The 15,805-nt window shown below is 52.4% G+C and overlaps 1 protein-coding gene across 1 annotated transcript in view; it reads right to left on the bottom strand.

Annotated features, from left to right (window-relative positions):
- Positions 1 to 15,805, bottom strand: part of ELK3 (ETS transcription factor ELK3) — a 65,740-nt gene that overhangs the window by 25,392 nt on the left and 24,543 nt on the right. The window contains exon 2 of the mRNA XM_024579349.4: positions 12,706 to 12,914. Within this exon, the coding sequence (XP_024435117.1) occupies positions 12,706 to 12,912 (207 nt within the window). The 5' untranslated portion in view covers positions 12,913 to 12,914. The remainder of the gene's footprint in view (positions 1 to 12,705; positions 12,915 to 15,805) is intronic.

Genomic DNA, 15,805 nt, shown 5'->3' with positions numbered 1-15,805 from the left:
GACACCCCCCTAACCCGTCATAAGGGCTGCCACTGGAAAGACAGTTCCAGAGTCACTGCCTGAGTCCAAATGCCACCTCTGTCTCTTACCAGCCATGTGCTTCAGTTTCCCCATCCACCACACGGGCACTGACCCACACCACCTGCCTCACGGGAGATCATCAGAATGCTTCTAGCAGAAGGCCCCAGACAGCCGCACATGGGAAGTCCACAATATTTACCAGCTCTTAGTGTTACCATTATATTTACACTTGCATTTAGACAAAAACAAAACAAAGTCACCCCCTATCAGCTCTAATGACAACTAAATACTCAAAATCAAACCTCTTAGGAGGCTGCGCATACTCCTCCTGCTTCATCCCCAGTTCTGGGTGGTGAGAGGGTGCACGGCGGCAGGATTATATCTGGTTTCCATATCTCCGAGCCGGGGAAACATGTTTTATTTAGTTGGATTCAGACAAGAAGTAGACGCAAGGCTCACAGTGTGCCATGCCTAGCATGGGAAAAGCTCACACACTCCAGTTATTTCAGGGGTGGGGCGGGGGCAGCCCTGATGGGGGGCAGCACAGGCAAATAACTGTGGGATCCACGTGTTCCACTTAGAGGCCGTGGCGGCTTCGGCTGAGACAGGCACCCATGTCTAGCCCAACAAGTGGCACAGACACTAACCAGACAGCCCAGCTCATCTATCTCCACTGTTCTCCGATGCCTGTCAGAGCAGGAGACACCTGCCCAGTCAAGAAGCAGCAGCCCCGCTCCGCTCTGCGTAGTCGGCCTCAGTCCAGCCTGGCCTCAGCCCCCACGGAGGGCAAGGCGGGCTGCTGGGCGTCTGCTACTGAGATCCCAGCACAGGACAGTGCGATACAGTACACACACCTTGCCACATGGGCACTACGACCCCATTTTAAAGAAGAAGAAGAAGTCGAGGTTCTTGGTTGGAAGTGAGCTTATACCCAACTTCCCACCCCAGAGAGGTGGGTTAAATACTGGGAGGACCTTCCAATGGAACACCACCACGCAGCTATGTTGGAGGATGATACACTGTTAACATTTTCCCCCACGTCTTTAAATACACGTCTAAAAAAAGCAGCATGAATGCATAGTATCTTCCATTATTTTAATGAAGTATACAGGGTGGGGCAAAAGTAGGTTTACAGTTGTGAGTATGTGAAACACAGTTTATTCTTGTATTACAATTTAACTAATGTATTATTTTCCATATGAACAACAGTAAGCCTACCTTTGTCCCATACTGTATATTAAATGAAGGAGAAAGAAAAGTGAATCTCAAAAGATGTGTAATAAAATTCAATGGTGGTAAGTTTCCCATTGACCTGTAATTTTTTTTTGCTTATATGCATTTTCACTTTTAAAATGTGTTTAATATTACTTATCACATTAAGACTTTATTTTTTTAAGAAAAAGCAGCAGTCTCAATAAGCGTGTACCTGGTGGAGCCGAAGTCCAAACCCAGTGCTCTGCAGAGCCCACACGGAAGCCCATCTGTTCCAGCCCCGCCCCCCTCCCAGAACAAGGCTGCTCTCTCCGGGAGGCTGCAGCCCCACCGCCAGAACCACAGGGCTCTGCATGCCAGAGTAATCGTAGGGTGACCGCACACGGTTTTCCAGAGCTGGGGAAAACCGCTCTGGGTGAAGGAAGCATGGTCCTTGTCAGAAGGGTTATTTCTAGAACCTGGGCAGGAAGGCTCGCCTTCCTGAGGCCTGTTCTTTAGCCAGAAATAGAGCCGCCTCTGCCCACCTGCAGGTAGGGGAGGGGCCTGCTTTGACTGGATACTTTGCACCAGGTACTAGGGACCTGGGGGTCCCACCACAGCAGACTGGGCATCAGAAGTCCACCTCTAGGCGAGTGACATCCAAGAGACAAAGAGTGACGGGAAAAAGCCAGGAAGCTAATGTCCACATAGACAGCCTGGTTACGGCCAGGCCCCCCTGAGCAGCGTGCTCGAAGGCAGCACAGGGAGCTCGGACCAGCCCTCTCAGCGTCCACAGGCCCGAGCAGAGCTGCTGACACAGGGCCCAGGCCCAGAGCCCTGCTGGGCCAGACGTTAAGTGGAACCAGCGCTGGGTGGACTGACCTGGGTTCAAATCCCAGCTTCTCTACTTACTATGACCTCGGGCAAGGTACTGAACTTGCACCACCCTCAGTATGCTTGCTTCTATAAGGGAAACAAAAATGTCTCTTGAGGGAGCTGCTTTCTAAAAGAACGACGTCTGGCAGCACCCAGCGCGTCCTGGGCCTCAAAGCACGACCCCTGGGATTACTTACACTCTGCGTGCAATGATGTAACGGTACAGCCGCCTCGTCGTGTCAGTGCTGTCTTTCCATTTCATTCTGCCTTCAAGGAATCCAAATTCCTTACATGGGCCCCTGACTTCACAGTTCACAGAAGGGCCACACATTCTCTCTCGTAAGCCTCACCACACGTTGATACCCACCTTACAGATGGGGGACCCCAGGCTCCAAGCTGGGCTCACAGACCAGTAAGCAGCAGAGGCTGGTCTCCAGGCCGCCAGCTTCCCAGCCAGCACCCTTCGCCAGCTCCTCGTTTGGGTTTGCTGCCAGACCAGGGTCTGACTCACTCTTTCCTGACACAAAACCCGACTGTCCTCTCTCCAAAGTCAGAACAAGCACTCACTGTGGGAGTCACGCTCAAGCAAACCTTCTTTCAACAAACGGTTAAGACACTTTCACAGGGAAGGCTCCTTGCTCAGCTCTGAGGAACAGAGAAGGAAGCGAATCCAGCCTTGGTCCTCAGAGCATCGGGCTAATGCCGGCCTGGGCAGTGGCGCCCCTGCCTCCTGTCATTCCCAGCCTTCGGGACGCGAGGGGACATGGGGCGGCCAGCTGGCAGCCCTGAGCTCTGCTAGGAATTTGCTGTGGGAATTTGCTCCCCTCACCCCTGCTGCTCTACAGGGCTCCCTGGACCCAATAACTGGAGCTGCCCCTCCCTGTGGTAGCCTCCCCCTTGGCAGGGATGTGAAGGGTGCCCTCCCGAAATTCACATCCACCCAGATCCTCAGAATGTGGCCTTATTTGGAAACTGTCTTTGCACATGTAATCAGTTAAGGAGGTTGGGATGGAATCAAACTGGAGTTAGGGTGGGCACTAAATGCCACGACTGGTGTCCTTTAAAGAGGAAAGGACACAGCACATTGAGAAGGCCACGTGAAGACAGAGACTGAAGAAGTGCAGCTACAAGCCGAGGGAAGCCAAAGATTTCCAGGACCCACGAGAAGCTGGAGAGGCAAAGAAGGGTCCTCCCCTAGAGCCTCCAGAAGAAGCAGAGCCCTACGGACACCCCGATGTAGGACCCCTGGCCTCCGGCCCTTTGGGAAGATAAGTGTGTGTCACTCTGAGCCACCACATGTGAGGTGCTTCGTCTCAGCAGCCCTGGAAACCCTACACCCTTAAACCTGCTTGTTCAAGCCTCTGTTGCCGCGACGGGAGGCACGGCCGTCCCCGAGAGCTCAGCCTGCCATCATGGGGCTGTGGGCACTGTGTTCAGTGAGGCCTGGGCCTCGAGTTTAATTTTGGAGCGTGCACTCACACACGCACACACCCCCACTCTCACCACACTTCCAACTTCTAAGAATAGTGCGCTGCCAGCGAAGGGCTCCAGCTCTGTCTCGGAACTGGCCGGCTCCCGGGGGAGGATTCCTTGTGGTTTGGGCTGGGATTTCTTTCTTTGGCACTGCTAGGCTGCAGTGGGAAGCGGCTTCCGGCTCTGTCCACGATGACAGGAGCCTGGCGGGACTCCCGGCCCAGGGGGCTCAGGCTGGACGTTAGCAGCATTTTTCTACCCTCATGGACCGTCCCGACTCTCTTTCAACATCCACGGGTATTTTTATGGAAGGCCTCTGGAGTGTTAATAAAATAAAATAGAACACTGCTCTCCCAGTTGCATGTCTTCCTCCAGCCTCCCTGCCGGGCAGGGCAGCTGCCAAGAATGAGCTTTGAGCAGCCACCTGCCACCCTGGCAGATGGCAGGTGATCTGGGAGTGTGATCTCATCCCGGCTTTGGCTTTGCCACCGATATTCTTGAAAAACCACCGTTCCCCTTGGGTCCTCACTTGCTAAAAGAGAGGCAGACCAGACAGGACGGTTCGTTAGGTGCTTGCTCCCCAGTGCTGACATTCTCAGATGACAGACTTCCTTCCATGCTACGGAGCAGCGTGTCTGCTCACTCACAGGCCTCCCTCCTGCCTCCTGGGCACCACAGGCCCCAGCACTGCAGAGATGCTGGGATGGGAAGGAAGCCCAGCGCCCGGTCAGAGAGGTGGGCACAGTGATAGCAGAAGAGAGTGGAGGGGGTGACACCCAGTGCAGGCAGCAGCTGGGGGAGGTGAAGCAGAGAGGGGTCCGAGGAGGAGTTGGGTGGCCAGGCAGGAAAGGCAGAGGGAGCTCCCAGGCAACGGCAAGGTCCGAGTGGATGCAGTAAGGGCGGCTGGCCCGGGGCGGTGCAGGGCGGGCGGGAGAGTAGGACCCAGATGGTGATGGCAGTTTGGAGTCTTTCCCGGAGGCCACAGGGAGCCGGGAGGCGCAAAGGCAGAGGGTGCCGCGCTCCAATATGGTTTTCTTCAGGAAGCGTCATCTGGGCACTCAGAAGTCTGCGGTGTTCTGGGGCCTCCAGAACCATCATCACCTCCTGTTTCCAGCTGGCTCCAAGAAGGCCGCCAGGAGGCTTTCTGTGGTCATCTGAACAACGAACACTGAGGGGCTGGTGTCCTCTCCCTGCCTGGGGTAATAATCAGCACTGTCGGGAATATGGGGCCCTAGGGTGGGCCCACGGCTCTGTACCTGTGCCCCGACTTTGAGCATGACTCTGGGGTCAAGACTCCCAGGCGGAAAGCCCCGCTGCTTATGCTACTTCGTCTCGGATCTGTTACTGAACTTCTCTGAGACTCAGTATTTCTACCTCTGAAACGGGCCCACTGCCAACCATGACGACAGGCATTTCACGTGTTAGAAAAACAACTCAATAAATGTATTGAGCACAGTGCCTGGCTTAAAACAAAATGCTCCATTACACGTTTGCCTCCCCTGCTGATGTCACAAACCTGGGGCGGGGACTGAGATAAACTGGAGCCCAGGCGGGAGGGGGAGGAGGCACACGAGGGGCAGCTGGGCCTGTGGATGGATGGTGTGTGGTGGGTGGTACGACAGGAACGCTAGGGCTTTTGTCAGGGTGTCTACAGAGCCACTAAATTTTCCTGCAGCTAGAAGCCGAGAAGCAGGAACATGTACGCCGCCGGCAAACCGGTGTGGGCCTGGGCCGCAGTCTGACGTAAGTGGACTTGGCCAGGCTGCGGAGTGTTGGCAGCTGGGTACTGAGCACAGCAGCCTCATCAACAGTGTTGAAGGTACTCCCAAGACTCTGGGTGTTTCTTAGCAACTGCCTATTTGGGGGAACACTGAGTGCCACGGGGAGGACGGCTCGGGAGCCTGTGTAAGACAGGCAGCATCCTCGACCAACATGCAGCGCCCGCCTGCTGCCTGGCCCCCTCGGGCCAGCTGCTCTCTCCCCAGGCCACAGCACCAGACTGGAAGACCTCCATGAGGCCATCAGCTGCCCGACAGGCCTCTAGGCAGCTTCCAGGACCAAAAGCTTGCAGAGAGGCCCTGGTTACCTCCTCGGCTGCCAGACAAAGCCCAGTGGGCAACTGTTTTCCTTCAAATCACCTGAGCTGCTGACATGACATGAGGGGGGAAAAGACACCCAACAAAACGCAGCAGGCCCTCGACACTCGGACCCAGGGCTGGGCACAGAGGGCGCCTGTGATACACGAAGCACCCCTGAATGGAGTCCAGAATAGACGGGTCTTCTTTGCAACCAACACAGGGCCTCTCGAAAGTTCTGGGATACAAATGCTTGCCGGACCCTGGTTCTTTTTCCACTCTGACAGACACCATGTCATTTTGTCTTCGCAGAATTTATTTTGGGGAATTAAAAAGGTTCTGCCAGGGCCAGGCCTCTTGGCACAGGAAGTTGATATCAGGTATCAAATAACAGAGTTACCTGTCGTGACTGCACACCCAGTTTAAAATGAATTATTCCACTCAGTTCAGGAGAGGAGGCAGCCCACTTCCAGGAGTATGTTGTCAGTGACTCTCTCTTGACTGTCCTCCCCCCAACCCCCTCCCAATTCAATCAAGACCATTGGGCACATTGTGAGGATGAGCTGGGAGGTTGCTGTGGAGACAGGAGGATTTTTCATTGCATCAATATTTCAATCTCCTAATGAGAGGGGACCCAGCAACACCTTCCGCCTCCCCCCGGGATGAATGATCGCAGCAAGGACAAAAGCCTGTTGGATGGAACAGGATGAGGGATGGTGTAAGCCTCCAGGCCTCCTTCTACAGCAACCCAGAGAGTCCGTGGCTTCAGCGTCTAAGAGCAGAAGACAGGTGCTGGGAATATGCAAGAGGCCAACTCCCATCTCCATCTCCACCCTGGGCAGCCCTAGAGAGGGGCATGCAGGCCCTGAGGCTGGAGGTGGGATAGCACCAACTCAGCCAGCAGAGATCTGTGGGAACTGGCCCAAAAGATCAGGGACACGGTCAGTGCCAAGAAGAGCCACAAACAAAGACTTTTATTTCTGAAGTGCTGATCTGATCATGGTGCTCCCTTGCTTAAGCTCTGCATTAGCTCTCTGTTGCCCTCGCCATTAAGTTCCAACTCTGGCACGATGCACACCACACTCGGTTCCTGACTGACTCTTCCAAACTTCTGTCTCCCTCATTCCCTAAACAAACGCCCTGCGGTTGGTGAGTCAAAAGCCTCCCCGGCTGAGCTCGTGCTGTTCCCTTCTGCGTAGACCCTTTCCCAGCTTTTCCCAGCCTGGTGCAGTGGTTCTCATTTCTCCCAATCCAGGTCAGGGGTCTTGAGCCCCTGGCGGCCTTCTCTCCTCCTTGACTCCCTCCCCACCTCTCCAGGAAGACGCTGGAACCCTGGCCCAGCTAGCATTTTCCACATCGTGACCCATTACAAGTGGTTTGCATGTCTGTCTCGCGAGTCGCAGCTGAGCCACTCAGGGGGAGGGGGTTTGTTTTAGAAGGAATGGCAGAATGATGCAAGAAAAGGCCGAGGTGAAAGAAAGGGGCCATGTCAACTGGAGATGGATGTAGAACTATAACCTCCCAGAACCTGGGCCCATGACGGGTGCAGGCAGCCATGAGGGTCAGTTACGGACGTGCTCTGAGCACTGACCTCCCTCTTCTCCCCCTGAGCACCCTCAGGGTGAGAGGCGGAAACATCGAGTCCGCCTGGTGCTGTTAAGGAGTGAAGAAGAGTTGTTAATTTGTCCATCAACAAAATCTCTGAAAGAGATTCCTATCAGGTTATAAAAGTACCTTCTGAAAGACTCAGTTTAAACCTAAGGAAAAAAATTAACCCTACCTCACAATTCAAACAGCCAGAACCACAGTGAGCAAACCCATCTTCTTGGGCTTGAGACGGAGAACAGCTGTTTGGTAGGGGTGACTGCAGTGCCCGGGCACAAACTGCACGTCCCCCTTAGGTCTCTGCCAGCTCTGGTTCCTGCCCGAGGGACTCAGACACAGGTGTCCTCCCACTGATCTGCATGTTTCCAAGCTGAACAGGGGCCTGCAGGCCACACCCAGGTATATACAAACCCTGCATCTGGGGTTGGGCATCACTCTTTGATGGGATTTATTTGGGCTTGCCCAGCAGCCTCTTCAAAACCTGTAAGTGGGGAAGGCAGGTGCTCAGCAGTGCTCGGCTGCAAACCCCTGACCCTCCAGCCTTCCCTGTGCATGGGAAATGAGCAGCAATCCACAGAAGCACAGGTGGGGTAAAGAGCCTCGGAGGCCAACGCCGGATCTTGGCCATCGCTAATCTGGGATGGCAGCTGCCAGGGGCAGTTCTTCTTCCCGTCTGAGTCATTATCACTGAATTCCCAGAGACTCTGAATCCCTCCAACACAGGTCTCGTCGTCATCACCTGTGTTTCCTCTCTGGGGACCCAGCATGGTGCCTGGCACAGGGCAGGCACACTGGGACGTGCCTGTCACGGAACCTAGTGGCATATCTGCTGGGGAACCTAGTTGCTGTCTCGGTCATGGGGAGCGGTTTTCCTCCAGGATTTGCTGGGTCAAACCACCATCTCCAAGGCTCTCCCTCTGTGTGTAATTTCAAAAAGCTAAATGAGAACCCAGCAGTATGTGAAATATGTGTGCATGTGATGGGTAGAAGTATGCCCCCCCCCCACCAAAAATGTCGAAGTCCTAACTCTCAGCACCTATGAACGTGACCTTCTTTGGAAGTAGGGTCTTTGCCAATGTAATCAATTGAAGATGAGGCCACAGGACAGCCCCTAATCCACCAGACCTGGTGTCCTTACAATAGGGAAATTTGGAAACACAGGAAGAATGCTACATGCGGACAGAGGCAGAGGCTGGAGAGATGCAGCTACCAGCCAAGGTGGGACCCCAGAGCTCGGAAGAGGCAAGGAAGGACTCCGCCCAAAGTCTCAGAGGACGGCCCTGCTGACACCTGGGTTTCAGCCGTCTGGCCCCCAGAACATGGGACAGTGAGTTTCTGTTGCTGTAAGCCACGCACTTTGTGGTCAACTGTTACAGCAGCCCTAGGAAATTAATACTGTCCAGCAATCAAAAGGCAGTGACGTTTTGTTTGTCTTTAATTTTAACACTTATTTAATGTCAGTGTGGATCTAAGCGACTGGTGTTTGGGTAGTGTCCACTTCATTATGTTACCCATTTGCTAATGCATTTATTGACGGTATGTGCCAGCCCCTGTGCCAGGCACCAGAGCAACAGGAGTGGGTAAGCTGGGAGGCCACGGTGAGGGCGGCTCTGTGAGGAGGCCAGCTACTCAAACAGCTACACAAGTGCAGTGCAGTAAGTTCTATACACACGGGCCGCAGAAACGAGGGGCGTTTATTGAGTGTGTGCTACCAAGTGCCTGACACTGTGCTGAGCACCGCGCCACATGGTGGCATTTAATCCCACACAAACCGACGAGGGAAAGCGCTGTTATGATGCCCACTTTCCGACGGGTGATGTTCGCCTCAGAGACCAGGGGCCAGTGAGACTCCAACCAGGACGGTGCCCATGCTGGCCGCTCAGGGAAGATAGAGGCTCGCTCCAGCCGGGTGCCCAGGAAAGTGCACGCTCTGATTCAGAGGAGAGAGGACTCTTTAAATGAAAGAGTCATTTAAATATTAAAACATCTTCGTAGTTGAATTTTCAGAACAGCCAATTTATATAAAAACAGGCAATTGGGTAAAGAATTTGTGGCAGTCCTTCTTTAGTCCCTAACAAGCACAACCAAGAGCTCCTGATGGCTCGTGGGTGCAAAGAGCCATCACCTCTGTGCGTGCCTGTGCAGGAAGGCAGGACAAAGGTCCTGCTTTTCTCCTCTGCACGTGTCTGAACTTTTCAAATTGGCGATAGGAAAAACATCGTCTTTGTTATTTATTACTCTGGCTAATCCTTTGTGGCCCCTCGATGTGTTTGGGGCACTGTTCTCAGCGAATGTGTTAACTCAGCTAACCACAGAGGGACCCTGTGGTAGGGACTCTATTATAACCATTTTGCCAGAGAGGAAGCCAAGCAAGACCCAGAGAGATTAGGCAAAGCGCCCACAGTTGGAGCTGGATTCAAACCCAGACACTCTAGCCCAGAGTTCATGTCACTGACCACCTCGTCGTGACGAGGGTGGGGGCAATTTTTGGAGGGACAATTACTAAAGTGCCTCAGCCCCAACCTGACACCATTAGGCCACCTGTTATTCTTCTCCGATGCCTTCTGCACACATTTCCACTTCTTTCCTCTGCTCATTTCTAGTATTCTGGGATGAGCTAAAAATATTACATATAACATATAAAAATAATGGTATGCTCACGCTTGTCTACGGCAGTAGGAAAACTTCCCTATTAGGACAACCCAAGGGATGTACAATTTCAGCCAAGAGTGAAGAGATGATAGCTAGCAAATGACAGAAAAAACAACAGGAGAAAAGAAGGCAGCTGTCAAGGTAGGGAGTCACCTAATTTACATCAGGGTGAGAGTCAATGGCGGGGAGAAGGAGGGGGAGGAGGGGGAGGGAGGAGGAGGGGCAGAGGGGAGAGTAGGTGGCAGGCATCACAGAGTGCTGGGTAACTGGTAGCTGGAAACAAGAGTGGTGCGGAGTGGGGGGGAGGCCACGCCAAGGGGGGCCCATGTGTCTGGGGACGTCACATTCACAAGGACCCTCCTGCATTTTTGTGGGTCAAAAATGGTCAGATGCTGGCACTTCCACATGGTTCATTTTACACACAGAGCAGCTCCGGAAACACTGAAAGAAGTATTCATCCAAAATGTACAACATAGGATACTGTCACCTGCTTTTGCCATTTGTCCTCCTGCTCCTCCTCCCCCTCCACCCCCCTCTCACCCTAGTCTCTCTTCTCCTTCATCCTCCTCTTCCTCCTCCCTCTTCTTTTCACTTTGAACGATATAGAGCAGGAGTCTAATGATCACTCTTGACAACACTTCCTGAGAAAGACTGAAACAGCTGTGTGTACACACACGTGCATTGTGCGTGTGCATTTGTGTACTGTGTACCCACACTCGTGCACAGAGGAAGGACACGGGCACCTCCTCCTGGTGGCCGAGCCTGCACGACACACAGGCCGTTGGTGCCAGCTGAGCGCTCAAAGGTCATGTGGCCGGGCCTCCAGCTCAGCCCCAGCAGCGGAGGAAAGGGACCATTTCAGGGAGCAGGACACCGGCCAGGCCTTGAACTCAACCTGACCCCTGTGGACAAGGGCTTTTTCACTGCTGGAGTGCTCGACAATAAACATAAAAGGTCTGAGGTCACACCTCCCCCTGTGCTGCCGGATGCCTCCCTGGAGCTCAGGTGTTCAGAGGCAAAGACAGGAAAGGCCCAGGAGGCAGGGTGTGGCTTTTGGCCTGGAGCATGGGCACCCCAGCTCTGTGGCACCTGGCTGCAGGGGCTCGGGCAGGGCTCCTGTCCAGGCCGCATCCTCCTCTGTGATCCTCCTCTGTGAACGGAGGCAATGCCGGTGGGGCTGTGTCAGGGGCTACTGTAGTTTAAGGTGGGGCAGGGGGGAGCCCTCAGCACAGCGTCTCAGACACAATGTACCAAAACGTGCTGGGTGAGGGAACCCTCTGAAATTGCTTTCCCTTTAAATCTGCTCACGGCAGATCAGGTGTGGTCTCCACAGCAATGGCTCTGCCAGTCTTTTCGAGTGATTCCCAGCCCTGGTCTCCCTTCCTGCTGACAACACGTGATCCTCAGCCCCCACGCCCGGCTGCTAGGAGAGGTGAAACCGAGTCACAGGCTCTGGGGTGGGGCTCCTTTTCTTTGACACCTTAACTTAAAACAATGGGGGTTTTTTTCAGTCCCACAGCCAGGCTTTCAGGCACCCTGCCAGCAGACAAGATGACTGTTTTCCTTCAGAGGGTCCCAATTCCCACTGTGCAACTTAGAACCTGGGTAAAAATGCCAAGCAGTAAACCATCTGCCAGACTTTCAGACCGGGCAATTTTCAAGGAGGGCTTTCATATCTTACTAGCACTCTCCCCGGAGCCAGGATTACGTAACTGCCACATGAAAGGGACGCACCTCTAACATCTCCATGACATAATCGCATGCAATTCCGATCATGTGCAAGAACACTTTGTAATTAATGATGACTCCACTTCCTGAAAGGTGTGATCCTTCTGTCTTGAATTCCAAAGAGGCTGGCAGAAGGGAGGCACTAAATATACATCAGGAACTAGTATGTAAATCAGTTTTTAATTCACCTTTTGATATGAACAGTAAAACCAGAATAGAAGCTTACCTTTATTAGGACTCTTAATTCTTTACATCTACGAGGCTACACATTTAGCAACAACAAAGCCACACAGAAATGTCAACAACCACAGGCCTGAAGTGACTGTCCCTAAATAGCAGTGATTTTGCCCAAGCAGGCACATGAACTGACTTTCCTGAAACACATTAAAACTCACCCCAACTGTTCTGGCTTTGGCAACGATGCTATGTTATCACTTAACAAAGCACTCTGACTTATCGCTGCGACTTGAAAATGAAAATCGTTTTTCTTTTGATTAGGGAAGTTTCCCACGAAGTTGGAAACCCCACGTGCCAAGCACTGTTTTACTTACTGACCACGCAACATCGCTTAGTCTTCACAGCGATCCTGAGCCAGGGCTGTTAGGGACCCATTTTACAAATGAGGACACAGAGGCACTGAATTGTGACATAACTTGCCCACGCTGCCACTCTGCATTTGGAAAGGCCCATGTGCGTGAACTACAAACCAGATGAGATAAATGGACTTTCTAGATTCTGCCACTCACTCTATCACTCCAGCAACTAACCAGGAGGGAAACCCCAGAACCTCCTTACTTCTAATTTCTGTTGCTAGCAAAGTTTCGTGGCTACCACAGGTGAAAATGCAGAGGGAATAAAATCTGACCTGCAGCAACACCCAAAAGGCTTCCAGGAAAAAAAATCTGAGGTTTTCTCAAAAAAAAAACAAACCAAAAACCCAAAAAACAAACCATCACCAAAACTGTATAAATTGCGTCTATTTGATTTTTCGACTTGCTTCACAGTATCGGTTATCTGCTTTCATCAATGAAATATGGAGGTGGCGCTCCACCTCCCAGACAGCCTCAGGTAGGCAAGGGTTTACCTTGTCATAATAGTATCGCAGGGCTCTGCTCAGCTTATCGTAGTTCATGTTTGTTTTGTTTTTTCGGAGTCCCCACAGTTTGGCCACTTCTTCTGCTTTGAGGAGCTTGAATTCACCATCGTTGGAAGTCCAGCAGATCAGATGCTCATGCTTCTGGTCCAGCAGCAACTGCAACAGGAACTGCCACAGCGTGATTGCACTCTCCATACCTGGGGAGGAAGGGGCGGGTCAGAGCGCCAGTGCATGCCAAGCCTGGGGGCGGGGCTGCGGGGGAGCCTGGGCTCCCCTCTCCCCGTCCCTCCCCATCCCGGAGCCTGATAAAGTCATATTCACATCCATCCCAACAGGTCACACTCAATCGCGTGCCCTCTGGCTGCATTGTGGGAACCTCTATACTCAGAAGAACTACAGGGAAGCCCTGTGGTCCTCCTATTCACAACACACATGCCCTTGGGTGACAGGGTTGCGATGGAAATAAAGTGAGAAAATGATTAATGAACGGCCCACTCGTAGAATTAACCCCCATACAAACGATTCTCCAGTTAACACTAGTGTCTGTTCGCACCCATCCCACCAACTCCTTTGGTGGTCGGTCTCTAGCCTGTTAATTGCTATGAAAGCTGAACCCCTTGTTAAGAGCATGTGTGTGGGAGCTTGGGGTAATGAGGTTGGGGCCTATCAGTCAGTGTAACTACAGGACGAGCTCCGCGAGGAAGGGGCTTGGTTGGATTACTCTCTGTATTCCCAGCGCTCTGATAGCCCAGCAGGATGCCCGAGTGCAGTGTGCACCCAGCCGACAGATGCTTGCCACCGGGAGAGGCCTTCCTTCACCTTCCCGGGCGCTCGTGGGGTTGCAGATCAAACCCTATTATCACAGTGCAGAAAGGGGAACACTTTCTCCACTAGGAGAGGAAAGCCTACAAAATGCTATCTTTTTGCTTTGACACCGGTGTGGACTTTGTAAACACTCTTCCCTAGCTCTGGAGGCTGGTGAACGCCTCCTCGTACATGGGGACCCAGTTCAAATGGGCCTTCTCAGGGACATTTCTCCCCACTCCCTCAGGTGGCTTCTCAACTTCAGATGTCAGAGGACTTCCCCAGCCATGGATACTGAGGCCAGAAACAATAATAATAGCAATAATAATCACAATAATAATCCGCCTCTCTAATCGACATTGGTTAAATTAGGAAAGAGGTGGTTGGGCTGGACTCAAAAGCTTCACCTCAGATCCACTGTCTGGATGGGACACGTGATGTGTGCTGGGTTTGGATGGGGGCGGGATGGGGTGGCATCCCAGTGCTGGGCAGAGGAAGCCAGGGACTAACAGAAGGTGGGAAACTAGCTTCTGGTAAGAAGAGGAGCTTTAAAGGCAAGCTGTGAGTTGGGGACAAAGCCAGAAAGAACTATGATGGCAATGAGGGGACAATGAAGCCTAGGAGGCAGCCAGGGGTTCATGCCCCTGGGAGACGGGAAGCCAGAATAGTTGCTTTGGGAGAGTAATCTGTACCAACACTTGTGGCGTCTCTACCACGGCTCTCACGCATTCCTCTTAAAGGGACAGCGTTCAGACTGACAAATAATTTTTCTCCCTTTCCACATGGGAACAGATGTGAAAATACGTAGCCATCCAATAAGTATCCATTTCCTCATTCCCTTTCACATATTTAGCCAAAGGAACACGCTTCCTGTTTCTCCAAGCGACATGGGCCTCTCGGTTAAAGGAAAGCAGATTAGGAATGTTCTCCAAATACCCATACGGCATTTTAATCATGGCTCTCTAAAGGAGAGATCAACCTTCCCTATCACGGCCACTGGGTCTGTGAGATGTTAAATCATTTCGTTGCTGGATCAAAACCGCCTTTGCCTCTCCCGAGTCTCCTAGGCATGACCGCCACGGTACGGTACGCAGCAGCTCGCTGGCTCCAGCTCCGAACACGAGCCACCCTTCCCATGATTTGAGGATAAGCCACACACTTTCTTCTCGTCACTGGCACTGAGAACTGCTAAGAGTTGTCTCCAATTCTTTGGTGTTTTCTTGGCCAAACACATCAGACAGCAACCTTTCAAATATCTTTGAAACCTGAAAAGGACACTCAGGGAAACTGGGTGCAGGACCTGTGGAAGGTGGTCAGGCACCTGCCGCTTCCCCAGCTGCAGTGGACAGGAACCACTGTGATCCAGTTGGGACAGGGGGACAATGAGACATCTCTGTGCATTTTATACTCAGTGCTTCTTCCAACCGGGACTCCTCAGAGCTTCCCGTGTTCCCTGCAATCCCTTCTCACGGCGTTCCCACCGTGTGCGTGGGAGCCAGGTTCTCCAGCCGTACTTACTTAGCAGGACCTGCGTGGCACACTGGGTGAATGCGCGCAAGCCTTCCCTCCACCCCCCCTCACGTAATCGCGCAACAGTGCACTGGAAGGGACGGGGTACTTTTCTCCCGCTGAAACGTGGGCTTGGCCATGTGCTTCGATTTGACCAACAGAATGCTGGTAGAAGTCACAGCGTGCTGATTCTGAGCGGGGGTCTCAGAGGCTTCCCGGGCTTGCACTTTTCCTCCCTTTTCCTCCCGTTACTACCATGACGCCGCTGCCCCAAAATGTGATACTGGACCCCCAGCCTGAACTCAACCCGAAGCCTGGAGCCAGGTCTCAGGCCCCACAGGCTGAAGTATCCGGTGGCAAAAAGTTTGTTCTTTTTTTTCTGGACCGTGGCTCTAGTAGCGCTTAGCTGACTTTAACTTCCTTTGAAACAATTTTGTTAGATTGTATTGTGACAGCTGCCATATCAGTGTGCATTTTTAAAAAAACTTATCAAAACTGGTGAATTTTTGTGTAGCCATTTTAACACTCAAGATGACCAAACATATGCAACATTTTTGGCATATTGTGCTTTATTACATCAGGAAACGTAACAACGCCACTGAAATGCAAAAATAATTTGTGCAGTGTATGGAGAAGGTGCTGTGACTGTTCGAATGTGTCAAAAGTGGTTTGTGAAATTTCTTGGAACTACTGACATTTTGCCCAAATAATTCTTTGCTGTGGGGCTGTCTTATGCATTGGAAGGAGTTTAGCAGCACCCCTGGTCTCTACCCAA

This window comes from Desmodus rotundus, chromosome 3 (assembly GCF_022682495.2).
Source record: "Desmodus rotundus isolate HL8 chromosome 3, HLdesRot8A.1, whole genome shotgun sequence".
Taxonomy (NCBI): Eukaryota; Metazoa; Chordata; class Mammalia; order Chiroptera; family Phyllostomidae; genus Desmodus; species Desmodus rotundus.
The sequence above is the reverse complement of the archived record's forward strand: the minus strand, read 5'-3'. Positions and strand labels throughout refer to the sequence as shown.